This window comes from Haliotis cracherodii, unplaced genomic scaffold, assembly GCF_022045235.1.
Source record: "Haliotis cracherodii isolate W230 unplaced genomic scaffold, xgHalCrac1.p SCAF_8, whole genome shotgun sequence".
In the NCBI taxonomy this organism is placed as follows: domain Eukaryota; kingdom Metazoa; phylum Mollusca; class Gastropoda; order Lepetellida; family Haliotidae; genus Haliotis; species Haliotis cracherodii.
In genome coordinates, this window is record NW_027266341.1 from 38,366,196 (window position 1) to 38,383,290 (window position 17,095).

A 17,095-nucleotide genomic window follows, 5' to 3' on the forward strand; every position below is an offset into this window, starting at 1 on the left:
TTTCTATGTACCCCGTGCCGTCGGGCTCACACACAGGGTACAGCACATGCCCCGAGAGATCATAATGTTTCAGAACCAAGTACTTCTCATTACCGAATGCATTGGGATAAACGTCGACTCATATCAGAAACTCAACGATACTTATGCGAGATGAGCATGTCACCCAAGATGTGTTCCGATTGATTTCTCAGCGGATTATATGAAATGTGTAGACCTCTATGAGCGGGCTACGTGGAAAAGAAATACTCGTTCCTTAACCAATAAGAAGCTAGTATATTTATGTAAGGTGAGATAAGTTATCTTGTGTATTTGTTGATTTTCAGTTTTAATCAGCTGTTTTTCATTGACGCTATGAAGTAAAAAGAGACTTTAAACAATATTTTACAGGAACAAATAGGTCAGAAGAATTGTATACTTGATACCAAACAGTCCATACTTCACAGTTCATATCACACAGTTGATACAACACACTTGATACACACGTTAAAAGATGGTACTTGTTGTTACCCTGTCTGGCGCTCGGCATTAAGGGGCTAAAACAAGGACTGGTCGGCTCGGAGTCAGTATACTGTGTCTGAGTGGGGTATTCATGTTAAACTGCGGCATGGTATCTCAGTGTGCTAGCACTATAAATCGGCATCAGTCCGGACTAGTACAAGCAGCCACACACACACACGTGCATGCACGTCGCTATATAAGTGCAATAATCTTGGACGCGACGTTAAACCCAATTTCACCTCACATGCACGTGTATGTGTGTGTGGCTGCTTGTACTAGTCCGGACTGATGCCGATTTATAGTGCTAGCACACTGAGATACCATGCCGCAGTTTAACATGAATACCCCACTCAGACACAGTATACTGACTCCGAGCCGACCAGTCCTTGTTTTAGCCCCTTAATGCCGAGCGCCAGACAGGGTAACAACAAGTTCAATCTTTTAACGTATTTTGGTATGACGCGGCTGGGGATCGAACCCCGGACCTTCCGCTCTCCGGGCGGACGCTCTACCATTAGACCACGGAGGCGATCAAACGTTGATAGGAGCATGCAGTTATTGTTCATATTACTCACTATTATCGACTTAAGTGAGTGATAATGTTTAAGCCGCTTTGAACAGTATTTCAGTTCTATCACGGCCAATCAGTGCCACGTGTGAGTGAGTTTGGGTTTATGTTAATTTGTGACTGCAGGTGAAACCAAAACAATGGGTACGGTACTAAGAAATATAATTTCACAATCCGCTTATCCTGACGTGACTAAGGGCTGTAACTCTGCAGAAGTGGAAGACGTACACATTCGACATGTAACAATTAAAACACCACTATTCTAATGAAGAGCCTCTGATACTAAATGTTGAGCGATACCAATATTGCATTCACCAGTCAGTTGGCGGGATGGACTTGAATTCTGATCTGTTTGGTCCCGAGGCTAATCAGTGAAGTATGTTTGGAGTAATCCCCCCTTTCCGTGGAAATACACGTGGGAATACAGTTATCACGTAAAGCAAAACTCAACAAATCTTATTTCTCAAGATTTTATACATGAATACATTTATCAAAAATAAGATATTTTGCCAAATAACGTGAGATGCATATATATAGAAATGACATAAAAAGACAGATTTGTAAAAGATGAAGTATGTATATTATGTATAAGTAAAACATGACGTATTAACGGAGTTGAGCAGTTTGCTTGAAATATAATATCGAGTCATTAAATGTGATATATAACGCTGACAATGTTTTATGGATGTGCACGAGGGACATAACACTTAGAGGACATATTACAGCGACCATGGCATGTTATTGTAACTATGACTAACTCTTAGAATCATAAATTGAAATATAAATATTTTAAAACAAAAACCAAAAAAACGAGATTTTTACACGATATTATTTCTTGTATAATAATTTCTCATTTTGCAACATGAAGCGCAGCATATTAGAACCCGTAGGAGAATACAACACATTTATATCTTGACAATTAACACTATTCTACTGAGTGGGGAATTCTTTAATGAATAGAAATTCATTTTGAAAGCAAGTAAACCATTAAAATATGATATGTACACACATGATTTGTTATTTGATCATACACGGACAATTGCATGAATCCGTCTACCGACTACAGCACGATGTAGGCCAAAGCCTATACAAAAACACACTAAAGTCAGGCTCAAGGGTGTTCCTGTCTGCACTATGCACGTCACGGTTACAGTCGCTCGTTGTAGTATGCAGCGTTGTCTGTTCCGCCGTTGGTGTAGGGAGGGGGGTGGCCTTTCTCGGTATCCATGTCGTTGATGACGTAGGCGTTTCCCTTCTCGTTAGAAAACCCAACGTTAACATTGTCAGAAATGGTAGCATATTTTCCTGTTCGGTCCTCGGGGTTGGCGGGTCCCCAGCTTCTCGTCGGGCTGAAGGCTTTTCTCTGAAGAGGGAATTCAACATAGCTTTTATCATCATGGAACGACTTTGATCTTAGACATACATAAGTATAATAGTATCATTTAAATCCAGATAATAATCAGTCTTGCGTATCTGTAGAAACAGATTCCATTCGGTGTAAAAAGCAATAAAGTGATTACAATTACTGTATTTGACTTGATAAGCGCTCCGCTCTAATAAGCGCCCACGGCGATATTTGCTAATATATTGGCAAGAGAACAATCCCAATTAGCACCCCTTCCGATTGATTAATGTACGCAAGACATATTTATTCGTGTATAATACGCACTCGTGTGTAATATACACCCTTAATTATGGGCAATTAAATTCTGGAAAAATATATCTGTCGTGTATAATACGCACAGACTTTTCTTTTGTATCATTTCAGGCTGTTAGCATAAACCACGAAGTTTACGATCTTTCAACTGTTGTTTTTTTCACCAAAAATTTATTGTAATAAGAGCCCCGTATTTCTAATTTTGAGTGCGCACTGGGCGCTTATTACGTCGAATACGGTATATGAATGGATCACAAAAAGTCAATGATAACACCAGGTGTCCACACAAAAGGAAGGTATGCCGTGCTCTACTGGTAGCAACCGCCACTTACAAAATATTTAATTAACAATTTATTTGTTTGTTTGTTTGTTTGTTTGTTTGTTTGTTTGATGCTTTGCAATACTTCTGCCATACGACGGTGGCCTGTAAACTATCGAGTCTGAACCAGACAATCCAGTGATCAGTATCATGAGGAATGACCCACGTCGTTGGGGTACGACGCCACGCCGTTGGGGTACGACGCCACGCCGTCAACCAATTCACCAAGCACGACCACCCGATCCTATCAAGTGCCCGTGAGAAAGGAGGTATGAGGTATGTCAAAGTATGGGACAGCATCGGGCATCATGTTGACAAACAACGTGCCATATTTTGTCAATTCTACCATAAACTTTCTGGAATGACTTGACCATGTCTTTGATCATAAGACCTTGGTTATGTCTTAGCTCTCAGTAAAATTGTATCCAGGAAATTTGAACAATATGTACAGGCTCTATGCACCTAAGCACCTGGGAAATGTGAACAATATGTACAGGCTCTATGTACCTGAGCACCTGGGAAATGTGAACAATATGCAGGCTCTATGTACCTAAGCACCTGGGAAATGTGAACAATATATAGAGGCTCTATGCACCTAAGCACCTGGGAAATGTGAACAATATATACAGGCTCTATGTACCTAAGCACCTGGGAAATGTGAACAATATGTACAGGCTCTATGTACCTAAGCACCTGAGAAATGTAAACAATATGTACAGGCTCTATGTACCCAAGCACCTGAGAAATGTTAACAATATGCAGGCTCTATGTACCCAAGCACCTGAGAAATGTGAACAATATGCAGGCTCTATGTACCTAAGCACCTGGGAAATGTGAACAGTATGTACAGGCTCTATGTACCTAAGCACTTGGGAAATGTGGACAATATATACAGGCTCTATGTACCTAAGCACCTGGGAAATGTGAACAATATGAACAGGCTCTATGTACCTAAGCACCTGGGAAATGTGGACAATATGTACAGGCTCTATGTACCTAAGCACCTGGGAAATGTGGACCCCACAAGCTGCTGTTGGTGGTTCATTGACCGATGCATCAAATATACATTAATTGTCAATGCAAGAGAATAACCATCCTAGATTTTCAGCCGAAACAGATTCCATTTAGCGTAAAGGGCAAATAGCAAAACATGTATTCGCCCTTCCTTGTCTGCACTGTCAAACATAACCGATGTCTTCTCAAGGACATTTGAAGTTTACTATATTAGCGTTATCCCTGGTGAATGGAAATACACCTATCTCTAACAGTGAAGGAACTTTGGCCATTAATAGATGAGGGATGGTGCATACTTCTACACGGATGACATTGTGACATAAATATACAGGGCTTGGGATAACGAAGCAAAAGTATCATCAGAAAAACATGAAGTATTTGTTCAATATTAACTATATAACGTGCCAAACCTTCAGTATGACACAATGTTAATGTCAACTCACCGGCCCCAGTCTGCACACTTGTATTATCATGACGAGGAATATCATAACAAGGGGGGCGACAACCATGCACCAGCCAATCCCCTCAGCCCACGGCGGGTAGATGTATTCACCATAATTGGCCGGGGCATACTGAGTGGCTGACACAATCACGATGAACTGGAAAAAAAATAATTTTTTTAGAAACATTAAATACACTTTTTTTTCATTTTTTATTGTTTCCAGGGTTGTAGAGTAAGATTTAGTTGTTATTCTATTTCATGCACCTTTCTTCACTGTTACAGATACAAATATAATGTCAAGAATGTTGATGCTTGTTCAGGGAGCAAGACATCATCCTCCAGTCTGAGAAGCATCGCGCCCTGTTTACGTGTATAGCAATTTTTTTAGATTTTGAATTACTTCACTTACAACGATGACGACAGGGGTCAGGAAGACCCAGTTGATGACCCAGTAGGGGTTGGGTTTGTGGCCAATCATCATCTCGATGTCCTCCAAGAACGGGATGTAACTTCGTTTACCTTGGTGCTGTGGCCAGAACCAACCCACTAAAGCTTAAATGGTAAGGAAACAGTCAATTAGAATATGAATTGAAAAAAATATAACGTGAAAACATTTTGTTGACAGACATGACAACATCAATTCCTATCGTAATACTTACGATAGACATACATAAGACAGATGATTTCCGTCAGAGCCACCAGCATCAGGTTGTAGCTTCCAGAGTACCAGTCCATCAGTGTCAGCATGTAAATACCACCCTGGAGGAAATGTATAATGACTTTAGTTACGTTCTTATTCAAGGCGTTAAACCCCATTTCACCTCACCTCTTATTCAAGGTTGTGTTTGAATATTTTTAAAGAGGTTTTAATAATCTAAATAAAGAAATACAGTCTAATAGCGAATTCGTACAATGTAGAGGAATTCTCTTCGAGTCAAACATGTGCATTGAAAACATCACATTAAAAAAACAACACATAGTTATAATTTAAAAATGTTCTACGACATTGTACAATCACTCACTAAATTTTAAATTAGAAACCACACAGGTATTTGACATTTCAAGAAAAATAAGTGTGCGATTGTATCTACCCTACCTTTGTAACTTGAGGCAGTCCAAGCAGGAAACCAATGAGGCAACAGAAGGCAGTGAAAGGAGTCTTGTGCTTCCTCAGGACACGTGGGAAGATGTCACTGATGCCGCTGATCAGCGTCTCCATCATAGCGAACTGTTGAAGAAAGGGAACACAATGCTTAGCACCAATTACTGTGTTTGTGGCGAGACTGTTAAAAAAATCCCTTTATGTATTTGCCTCTATCGACATTTATGAATAAATATTATGCAGCGAAATGTGTTAATTCATCAGGATCAACCTTCTATCAGCATCTTCAGTATAGTTCCTTGTTCGTGTTTACTTTTTCATTAGGAACTTGCGTTTCTCAGGGTTGGAATCCCAGTTCGCCATGATCATTTTTCTTGGTTTGTCAGCACCATAGTCGTGCTCGTGGATTAAAACCTCAAAAATCCTGCTCAACGTCAGGCTTTCCTCGCACATCAAACTGACATACTGGTCAAAATGGCGTTTAAACCAAACTCGCTCATTCTTTTCCATTGGTTTTCTAAATGTCGAAAGATCCTGTTGACTATGCGGCCTACCTGACTGTCCAAACCAAGGGTCAGCAGCATGAAGAAGAACAGGAAAGCCCACAGTGGTGACACCGGAAGTTTAGCAATGCCTTCTGGGTAAGCAATGAAAGCGAGACCAGGACCTGCAACAAAGATACCTCATGAGTGGTTCTGGGTTATTGAAACGTTGATGTGTATTTGTGTGGTTGGATATATTCTGTATTCTGGCAAATCACAAGAAACTTTGCATTCAAAGACCTGAACTCTTGACCATATCATGTATTTCGAAATGGTTAGTAATTCAGTGTGGAATATATGAACTTTGTGAAAGATCTAACAAAACTGAAAGAGCTGCACAGCAAACTGTTATGACTGACATCAAGTCAGGAATTTGATGAATGGAAAACTTACCTTGGTCGACCACGCTCTCCACGTCCTGGTTGGTGGTGTGCGCCATGAAACCCAGGAGGGAGAAGATGGCAAAGCCCGCGAACACACTGGTGCCACAGTTGATGAAGGCGACGATGAGGGCATCTCTAAAATGGGGTAAATATGTCAATAATAGTCGACCACATAATAACAGTGCTTGCGCTCTATTTCAAAACCCTGGACACCGATGATGAACCCAAGTGGACCATTGGCCCTGACCAATGTAAGCACATGTTAACTGATTTAGATCATTTCCGTCACGCTTCGATTGTGAGGTCATGCAAGTGTCATCATAATAAAGTTAGTTAATTTCATTTATTGATTCAATCATGAATAAAAGAATTTTAATGAATATAATTAACCAGGTATTGACAGTATACATTGTTGATATAAATAAATTTTATGATTATTTTGAATCTCTGTTTAATGGTCTAAGGGTTTTCTTGTCGTTTCACATGCATTAAATAGGCCAGGTACAATGGCAACTTTGTCAAACCTCTGTGTTATAGCAATATGCATGGCTGCTGTGCATGCTGTGTTTCTCCTTTCCCTGGCCGGCAGCCTTGTATTATTGCTAAGGTTGCATTGTATGTGTTTTATTTAGGGTACTGATTAACTCTTACGTACTCATGTCTCCAGATTAAACTTACCGTTCACAATTGTTTTTGAACTTGTTGTAACTGGCCATGGTCAACAGCCCACCGAATGCAGCTCCTAGGGAGTAGAAGATTTGAGTGGCTGCATCTCCCCATACCTGGACAAATATGTACAATATATAACATTGCGAATTATAAGGTATGAAACATGTATAGAAGTAAGTGGCATGCTATTGTAAATTTGTCAGACAGTGAAGTTCATGACATCTATAAGATATGTGGTGTTCGGCAGAACATGCAGGAGATTAATTCCTCAAGCACAAACTTAGCTGCGTTAGGCATAGTGGTCACGTTCGAGTCTTTACATAAAGAATAAATATAAACAGTCAACGCCCGAGAATAATCAGTCTCTGTTATCTGCCGAAACAGGAGAAAGAGATGTGATAAAAAAAAATGAATGAATCACTGACAATAAATGATGAGCCAACGTGTTCGCGAAAAGGGTAAACATGTCCTCTACCAGTAGCACCTGTCACCCATACAATTTGCCTAAAATAGTGTACGGTTTTTGCAAAACACATCAGGCGCAAAATATGCCAAGCCCTTTTAGTCTACATTCCAGATGAGCCGTCATATTGCTGGAATATTGCTGAGTGCGGCGTTAAACAACAAACAAACAAACACACATCCCAGATGAGGCAGTATACGGGCAACACCAATAATATATCAACCATAAATTTCAAATGGTATAACCATACCTGTGCTCGTGGGTTTCACCGAAGTGGTAAACGTCTAAGACCTGCATCACTTCGGGCTTTCCTCCCACATTAAGCTGACACGCCACGATATAACTGGAATACTGTTAAAAGCGGCGTTCAACCCAACTCACTCACTCACTCAAATGGTATAGTAACACAATGCAGGCTGCCCTCACCTTGGCCTCCTTCAGCCTGTGGATCTGTGGAGTCATGTAGAATGTGATGCCCTTCTCGTATCCCTCCAGAGTCAGGCCTCGGATCAGCAGGACCACGAGGATGATGTAGGGGAAGGTGGCGGTGAAGTACACGACCTGGGAGAAGATGTTGGCATTTTCATGTGTTATTTGTCTGGGTTTTTTAAGGCGAGAAGTTCAAATATATAACGTCTGAATGTCTCCTCGAAGCGTGATGATGAATAATTGTAACGTGAGTGATGATGAAAATAGGATTGGACTTTCTGTACAGTATGTCCCCATCTCGCAGCAAATCCAACTCGTTTTCAAGACTCTGCTAATATGTATACAGTCAGGACGTTATTAAATCAGTTTAAGGGACAAAACTAGTGATGCTGCTGAAATGAATGTAAAAACACATTTGTTCAAACCTAAACACTTGGCCTACATTTGAAGTATGATGGCTATAGGGAATATTTTTAAATTACAGAGCATATATAAACTGTATCAACCATTTGATAGATTAAAGCCTGTCCGCAAATAAAAATACGGAGAAGTTGCTTGAAGGCATTCTTATATCACAAATAAACCTGTCAGACAAAGAGATGATACAAAAAAATGATCGTTTATGTTTTTTCTCGTCACTGTTTGCTCCCGAACGCCTCAAGAACGTTAAAGAGTTTAAACCGTTTGGAAAAATGTTTGCATTTGTTTTGCATTTCATTTGTTTTGATTATTTGAGATACTAGAGGACATAAACTATGTTACTTATAATGAGGTTGCACCAGGCTCAGACTCAAGTCCAACCATCGCATTGTCCACCAAAGAAGGTTTACCTTGCCGGAAGACTTAATTCCCTTCATGAGACAGAAGAAGATGAGGAGCCAGGCTAAGAAGAGACAGACACCGTTCTTCAAGCTGAAGCCTCCTAGGTCATCAAGCCCAGTAGATTCATGTAGACGAAGCACGTAGCGCCTGCAATGTACATTTAACAGTAAATATCCTATACTGCTGGGGCGATGGGTTCCCTGTGGTTAAAACGTTGACAGTCACGGATAAGACTCCCCATATGAGCACCTTGTTTGAACCCCATTCTTAGTATCCCCCGCGGTGATATTGCTGGAATATTGCAAAAATCAGAGTGAAAACCCCATACCAGAATTGAGAATGTTCACTGTTTTAATGCTTGATGGTGATAAAATAATAATGGGTAGTGTCTGACTACACCAACCGTTGCTTCTCTTTCTCCAGGGTAAATACGTCCATAGAAGTGGAAAGAACCATATCAGTAGAACCATTTATAACAATGTCTTACAGTGTTGTAAAATGTTGTTGAATAATTGAGTATGGTTTGTTAAGCATCTTTCCTAAGATTGGCCATCACTACAAGGATGATATGCATGCCTATTTGTTATATCGAATCCGAGGCTATTAAGCTATTAAGGCCCTGGGCCCTGTTTCACAAAGCGATCTTAGTGCTACGTTGATCGTAAGCCTATGGTAAAGAATGGGAGTTACGATCCAACTTAGCACTAAGGTCGCTTTGTGGAACAGGGCCCTGAATCTTAAGGCCACTTCTCAGATGTGTGACAAACAAGCTTTATTGATCATATTCTCTGATGTGTAAAAGAATACACTTTCAACGGTAAAATGAAGCATGGATGGCTCTGATTGATATATAATTATCAGCTAAACTGAGCACCGGGTCATATACTATGAGATACCTACTCCCAATACTCCTCGCTGGCTGTTGTATAGGTGATCTTGCAGTCCTTGGTAATGTCCTTGTTCTGTATCATGGTTGAGTTAAGTTCGTCGACGCTGGTGAAGCTGTAGTTGTAGGCGTTTGAGATGTTGACGAGGAGGCCGTTCACGCACGGTTTGTTGTACAGCTCCTCTGCAAGACGGAGATTACAGAATAAACCAAACTGGCGTATACTGGATGGGGAATTAAACGTTTTTTTGCAGATAACATATTGAACGTTTTTCAATGCGTGGGTTGGGTAAAACGAGGTTTTAAACAGTATTCATGTTATATTACGTCTTACGTGATGCACGTCGGACGTTTTACCATTGAGGCTAAACCGACGAGAACGGACATGACGCTGATAAACCAAGGAACATAGGTCAGGGCGATTTGGATTTCATACTGAACCTTAAACGAATATTCATAAATGTTCTAAGCATTGGTCTTTTGCCTTTATCCTGTGTTTAACTTTATATTCTGATCTTGTCAATATGGAATTTCACACTTACTGAACAGCGGGCACGGGTGGCCCAGTCGCCTCAGGCGCCGCGATTCTCTGTGCAGAGTTGCCTCCCTTAGGCACGCCAGAAACCTATCATTGTGGGTTCGAATACCCATTCGCCCCGATTATGTTTCTAGGTTTGAATCCCGGTTCGCCCCGATTATGTTTCTAGGTTTGTCAGCACCATACCCGTGCTTGTGGGTTTTCACCGAAGTGGTAAACGTCTGAGACCTGCATCACCAGGGCTTCCCACCCACATTAAGCTGACACGCCGCGATATGTTAATGGAATATTGTTAATAGCGGCGTTAAACCCAACTCACTCACTCACTCTCTCACTCACTCACTCACTCACTCACTCACTCACTCACTTACTGAACAACGTCATGGTTCTGTTTCCCTCGGTCATGCCATCCAGGTAGGGGTAGGGCTCCGTCCTGCAGGAGTTCGTGTTCCAGGGATTACCACAGTTCTCCCAGGGCACTGAGCCATCTAGACTGACGAAGCTGGCAAACATGTAGTACATGGCGTACATGATGATGACGTTGTAGTAGATGGACACCATGCCGCTGATGGTCACCATGGCAAACCCAATACCTGGAATAGTCGAGCGTTTTGTTGAACGTTTTCATCGCCAGGGCTGTTTAGATTAACATACACGTACGTTTAAACATTGACCAATAGTGACTGACAATTGTTCTCCACTTACCATGGAACGCTGGGCTGACCTTCCACACTGTGATCGGCCCCTCAGAGGCGAACTGGCCCACCGCCAGCTCCAGGAAGAATAACGGCAGACCAGCCACCACCAACATGATGACGTACGGGATGAGGAACGTGGCTGTAAACAAGAAGAACTTGGTAAGAATGAACAGTACTGCAAAACCAACAGGGGAAAGTGACCCTGTTGCAATAAACGCATGTAGTAATAGATATATACCTCGAGCCCTCAATCTGAACCACTATCATCACACTACAATGTGCAATATAAATGGCATAAGCTTATGTTGTGAAAGAAGTCTTTAAGTCATTAAGAAGTTGAAGGTGAGATGAGGTGAGGTGAAAAGGGGTTTAATGTCGCGTCCAAGATTATCGCACTTATATAGCAAATGCAAGCACGCGCGTGTGTGTGTGTGTGTGTGTGTGTGTGTGTGTGTGTGTGTGTGTGTGTGTGTGTGTGTGTGTGTGTGTGTGTGTGTGTGTGTGTGTGTGTGTGTGTGTGTGTGTGTGTGTGTGTGTGTGTGTGTGTGTGTGTGTGTGTGTGTGTGTGTGTGTGTGTGTGCTTGTACTAGTCCGGACTAATGCCGATTTATAGAGCTAGCTCTCTGAGATACTATGCCGCAGTTTGACATGACACAGTATGCTGACTCCGAACCGACCAGTCCTTTTATCAGTCCATTAATGCCGAGCGCCAGACAGGGTAACAACAAGTACCATCGTTTAACGTCTTTTGGTATGACGCGGCCGGGGATCAAACCCCGGACCTTCCTCTCTCAGGGAGGACGCTCTACCACGAGACCACGGAGTCGGTCTTAGATGTTGAAAGAACATGAAGACATGAAACGTATTAACGCTTACTCAATCATCATCTGATGAAGGGGCAAGAAACCCCGAAAACGCCTTTAACAAACAAAAAGTCGTTATCAATACAAGTTTCATTTTTCAGGCTAGAGAACAATACAATGAACAATTCTTTGCATTCTTCCCACCTGCTAAAGTCATACCAGCGCTTTACAAACAACCAAAATGAGGTATTTGTGAAGAGGTGATATTAGCTTACTATTCGTTGAATGACTCAGTGTCAAATTTCAATCTGAATACTTACCTCCTCCATTCCTGTAGCAGAGAAAGGGGAACCTCCAGACGTTTCCCAGACCCACAGCGTAGCCTATACAGGACAGCAGGAACTCAAACTTGCCTCCCCACGACCCTCGCTCCTCCACCTGTGTGACATAGACAAGTAGGTATACTGATAACGCTGCAGGTAATGGATGCAACGTGTGTCATTAGTATGTCTCTTTAAGTGAGTTCTCAATAACACATGTCTTTAATTGTTGAAGGAACTGACCTGGAATAAACGTAAACTTTGTAGAAATGCTGTGATGCTAGCTTGAAGCCTCTTGTGTCATCATTGATAAGGCGTACTCTACTCAACTATTCGAAGGAAATGGCTAGTTTTCCAGCGTATATCGTACGTTTCTAGAAACCACCTATTTACAGTCCAGTACACGTATCAGTCTGTAGTCCAGTACATGTGGGGGCACGGGTGGCCAAGTCGTCTAAGTCGCCGCGATTCACTGTGCAGAGTTGCGTCCCTTGGGCACGCAAGAAACCTATAATTGTCGGTTCGAATCCCGGTTCGCCCCGATTATGTTTCTAAGTATGTCAGCACCATACTCGTGCCCGTGGGTTTCACCGAAGTGGTAAACGTCTGATACCTGCATCACTTCGGGCTTTCCTCCCACATTAAGCTGACTCGCCGTGATATAACCGGAATACTGTCAAAAGCGGCGTACAATCAAACTCACTCACTCCAGTACATGTTATCAGCAACATTGCACATTTTCGACCATCTGTCAGCCAGTTCATGTTTGCAGCAACGTTTCAACTAGCAACCACTCCCCTTGTACTCCCCTTGTCTTGTCGTTTATATGGACCCCTCCCACAACCACTCGCACAAGACAGGGTATTGTCGTTTATATCTACCACTCTCACAATTCCACACAACGACTCAATCTACACGGTATTGTCGTTTAAATCTACCACTCTCACAACCGCACACAACGACTCAATCTACACAGGTTATTGTCGTTTAAACCTACCGCTCTCACAACCGCTCACACAACCACTCGCACAACACAGGGTATAGTCGTTTAAACCTACCGCTCTCACAACCGCTCACACAACCACTCGCACAACACAGGGTATTGTCGTTTAAACCTACCGCTCTCACAACCGCTCACACAACCACTCGCACAACACAGGGTATTGTCGTTTAAACCTACCGCTCTCACAACCGCTCACACAACCACTCGCACAACACAGGGTATTGTCGTTTAAACCTACCGCTCTCACAACCGCTCACACAACCACTCGCACAACACAGGGTATTGTCGTTTAAATCTACCGCTCTCACAACGGCTCACATAACCACGCACACTACAGAGGGTATTGTCGTTTAGATCCATCACTCTTACAGCCGCCAACACAACCACTTAATCAGCACAGGGTATTGTATTATTTCCAATCGTGGTCCATCGTGGTCAATGGGGTATTAGAATATAATATTTAGCAGAAACACGTTCTCATGTAAGGTGTTTTATTGGGTGGGCGTCCCCTGTGCTATTGTATACTTCTGAATGTCTTTCACTCTGTCATGTGGATACAGGCAATACAGACGGACCCCGTTGCATGCTAGCAAAACAAACAACTGCCTTGTTTATATGCCAGAAAAATATAAAACATCCTGGTTTAATGTCTGAGAGTTGTAAACGGTCCTGTCCCGTTCAGTTCGGCCTGAGGCGATGGGAAATATGTTGCAATACATTCATCGCAACGGGGTACCTAATGACACCGTGAGTCATCTTGTAACTCGTATCGACCTAGGGGTTTCTCCGTCGGGCTCAGATATTGATAGGGTTTGCATAATACGCACAGTCCTCGATACGAGTACATTGTTCATGATACGATATGTAAAGCGGTTCATTGTTCATGATACGATATGTGAAACGATACATTGTTCATGATGCGATATGTGAAAAGAATACATTGTTCATGATACGATATGTACAGCTGTACCTTGCCCACGATACGATATGTGAAGCGATGCATTTTCGACGATATGATATGTGAAGCGATGCATTTTCCATGATACGATATGTGAAGCGATGCATTTTTCACGATATGATATGTGAAGCTAATCATTTTCCACGATACGATAAGTGGAGCGATGCATTTTCCACGATACGATATGTGAAGCTATTCATTTACCACGATAAGATATGTGGAGCGATGCATTTTCCACGATACGATATGTGAAGCGGTGCATTTACCACGATACGATAAGTGGACCGATGCATTTTCCAGGAGGCGATATGTGACGCTATGCATTTACCTCGATACGATTTATAAAACGATGCATTGGTCTTGCTACAACTCATTGCTTGTTTTACAGTGTTAGCCCATTGAGATGTCACATCACAGTATACCACGGATACCCCACTCAGACCAGTCCTCGTTTTATCTCCTTAGCCTTTTTACTACCATTTTTAAACGTCTTTGGGTATGACACAGCCTGGGATCGAACCACAGACCTTCCGCTCTCCGGGCAGATGTTCCATCTAGTAGACCACGAATGAGGTCGACATCAAGAACAACATCTAGACGTATTGTGGAACTTCGAACACTCGGTGCAACTGTAAGCTATGTCAACGCGCCAGTCGATATTTATCAGACCTTACGTTAAAAGTGCCAGGCAAGTTTGGATTCATTGTTTTTATTTTCTGTTTACCATAGGTAAACATATCCCTAACTATGTCGTGTATTGAAGACATTGAACCTCAATCGATAAAGAACGTTTCAAGGCTACTTTTTATACCTTTATCAGGGGTTATGTTGACATGTTGATAATATATATTAGTTTGAGCATGGTTGGGTCATTGTACAAAGAGTTTTTATTCACACACGTTTCATGTCGCAACGCCCTTCCAACGTCCACATGCCTGGGCGGGCATTGTATTGCACGGAGTCCTTCCTTTTTCTTATCCATTCATAACATTGCTCGATACCTCTCTCAATTTCTGTACTGCCGCCTCCGCGGTCTTGTGGTAGAGCGTCCGCCCGGAGAGCGGAAGGTCCGGGGTTCGATCCCCGGCCGCGTCATACCAAAAGACGTTAAAAGATGGTACTTGTTGTTACCCTATCTGGCGCTCGGCATTATGGGGCTAAAACAAGGACTGGTCGGCTCGGAGTCAGTATACTGTGTCTGAGTGGGGTATTCATGTTAAACTGCGGCATGGTATCTCAGTGAGCTAGCACTATAAATCGGCATCAGTCCGGACTAGTACAAGCAGCCACACACACACACACACGTGCATGCACGTCGCTATATAAGTGCAATAATCTTGGACGCGACGTTAAACCCAATTTCACCTCACCTCACCTCAATTTCTCTACTCGTCTGTCATTTTCAAATATCCTCTACTGAATGAATGAATGAATGAATGATCTTTATTTCCTCCATTAATTTCGGAGAGTGATATACATTTGGAATCATGTTAACACAGCATATTTACACGAACATTATGCAGAGAAATTGGCAATACTGAATGTTTACATGTCATGGTCCTGGTATGATATATACTGTCTATAGATAGAGCATTGATCGCAGGTTCCAGGAGCTTATATCTCGTGATACAGAAGATATGAATTCAGCCCATCTGTCAAGGCTCATATCCTCTGCAATAGGGGTTATACCACCTAGCAATGTCACAAGTTTGACTTCGTCATCTAAGGTTTAAAGTGTCAAATAGATGTTCATGGTGGGTGTTCCTTGCATCAGTTAAAGCTATACAACATAACAGTTGGTGCTTTATTATGTAATCGCACTCGTCATCACACATTAACAACTGTCCAGGTGTTATTGGTCGTGTTCCTAGCTTCACAAGTGCATACATAGGTCTAGTTGGTATATTGTACAAAATACACATATTCCACAGTCTGTTGGGTACACAACGTCCAAGCTTACTGTGAATCTTAATAAATCTGGTTAATTCAAGGTGATCTCGCAGACTCGTATGCCAATGAGCAGTTTCATGTTCTGTTATTTTACTCTGTACGGTTTTGTTCCACACATCCTTGGATGGAAACTGGTTAGTTTTCATAAAGTGAACTATTTTGGTCCATAATTCATACTTCTTTGCCATATTGAGTAGATCATGTGTTACAAACTTTCTTTTGTCACTGCCTGATATATATTGAGCACGTTTGAAATAGAACACCTTTTTCGGGGCATATCTGTGGTTGCTTCTACACATCCTCCCCAAGGAACATCAGCTTCATTTTGTCAATCACGGATGTCATTGTCCACAATCCCAGCGTCTGAATAGTTGCAACGGTCGGAGATCTTACATGAACATTTTGTACATTACGTGCAAAGTAGCGCTGGAGTTTTTCAATTTCATTGTGTTCTGTCTTGGACATATTTGACCACAGTTCACACGCGTAGAAGGCACATGGAATTAGTACTCTACGCCATATGTTCATACAGCAGACTGGGTTCAGACCACCTGCTCAATAGTAGTAGTTCAATAACTCATTGCTTAAAGCGTTCGCTGAAGACCCGGGTTCGGTTCCCATTCCTGGTGTAAACCGTGGTGATATTGCTGGAATGTTGCTAAAAGCGGCGTAAAACCAAACTCACTCACTCACTCAATGTCCCATTTCAAGGATGTCCCTGCAATGACAGGTTTGAGAATGGAAGGATTCGCGAGTGTTACATTGTTATTTTGCCAATCCCTTTATCCGTGGTTCAGTGGGAAGAGATCCCTGGTACCTTCATACCAAAAGACATTAAAGTACGGTACTTCTTGTTACCCTGCTCGGCAGCAAGGAGATAAACCAAGGACTTTTCGGCTTGGAGTATACTGTCTGAGTGGGCTTTTGTTTGTTTCTTGTTTAACGCCGCACTCAGCAATATTCCAGCTACATGAAGGCGGTCTGTAAATAATCGAGTCTGGACCTGACAATCCAGTGATTGACATCATGGA

General features: G+C 42.1%; 1 protein-coding gene across 1 annotated transcript; it reads right to left on the reverse strand.

Moving 5' to 3' along the window:
* Positions 1-1,561: 1,561 nt before the first annotated feature.
* Positions 1,562-16,529, reverse strand: LOC139450981 (sodium- and chloride-dependent glycine transporter 1-like). Its single transcript, XM_071232803.1, has 15 exons — positions 16,478-16,529; positions 12,154-12,306; positions 11,038-11,169; positions 10,704-10,925; positions 9,809-9,977; positions 8,917-9,055; positions 8,084-8,218; positions 7,204-7,307; positions 6,536-6,660; positions 6,155-6,267; positions 5,595-5,726; positions 5,158-5,257; positions 4,908-5,050; positions 4,500-4,655; positions 1,562-2,429 (listed from the first exon to the last, which is right to left on the reverse strand). Exons 1-15 carry the CDS (start codon positions 16,527-16,529, stop codon positions 2,214-2,216), a joined length of 2,091 nt encoding a protein of 696 aa, XP_071088904.1. The 3' UTR covers positions 1,562-2,213.
* Positions 16,530-17,095: the final 566 nt, after the last annotated feature.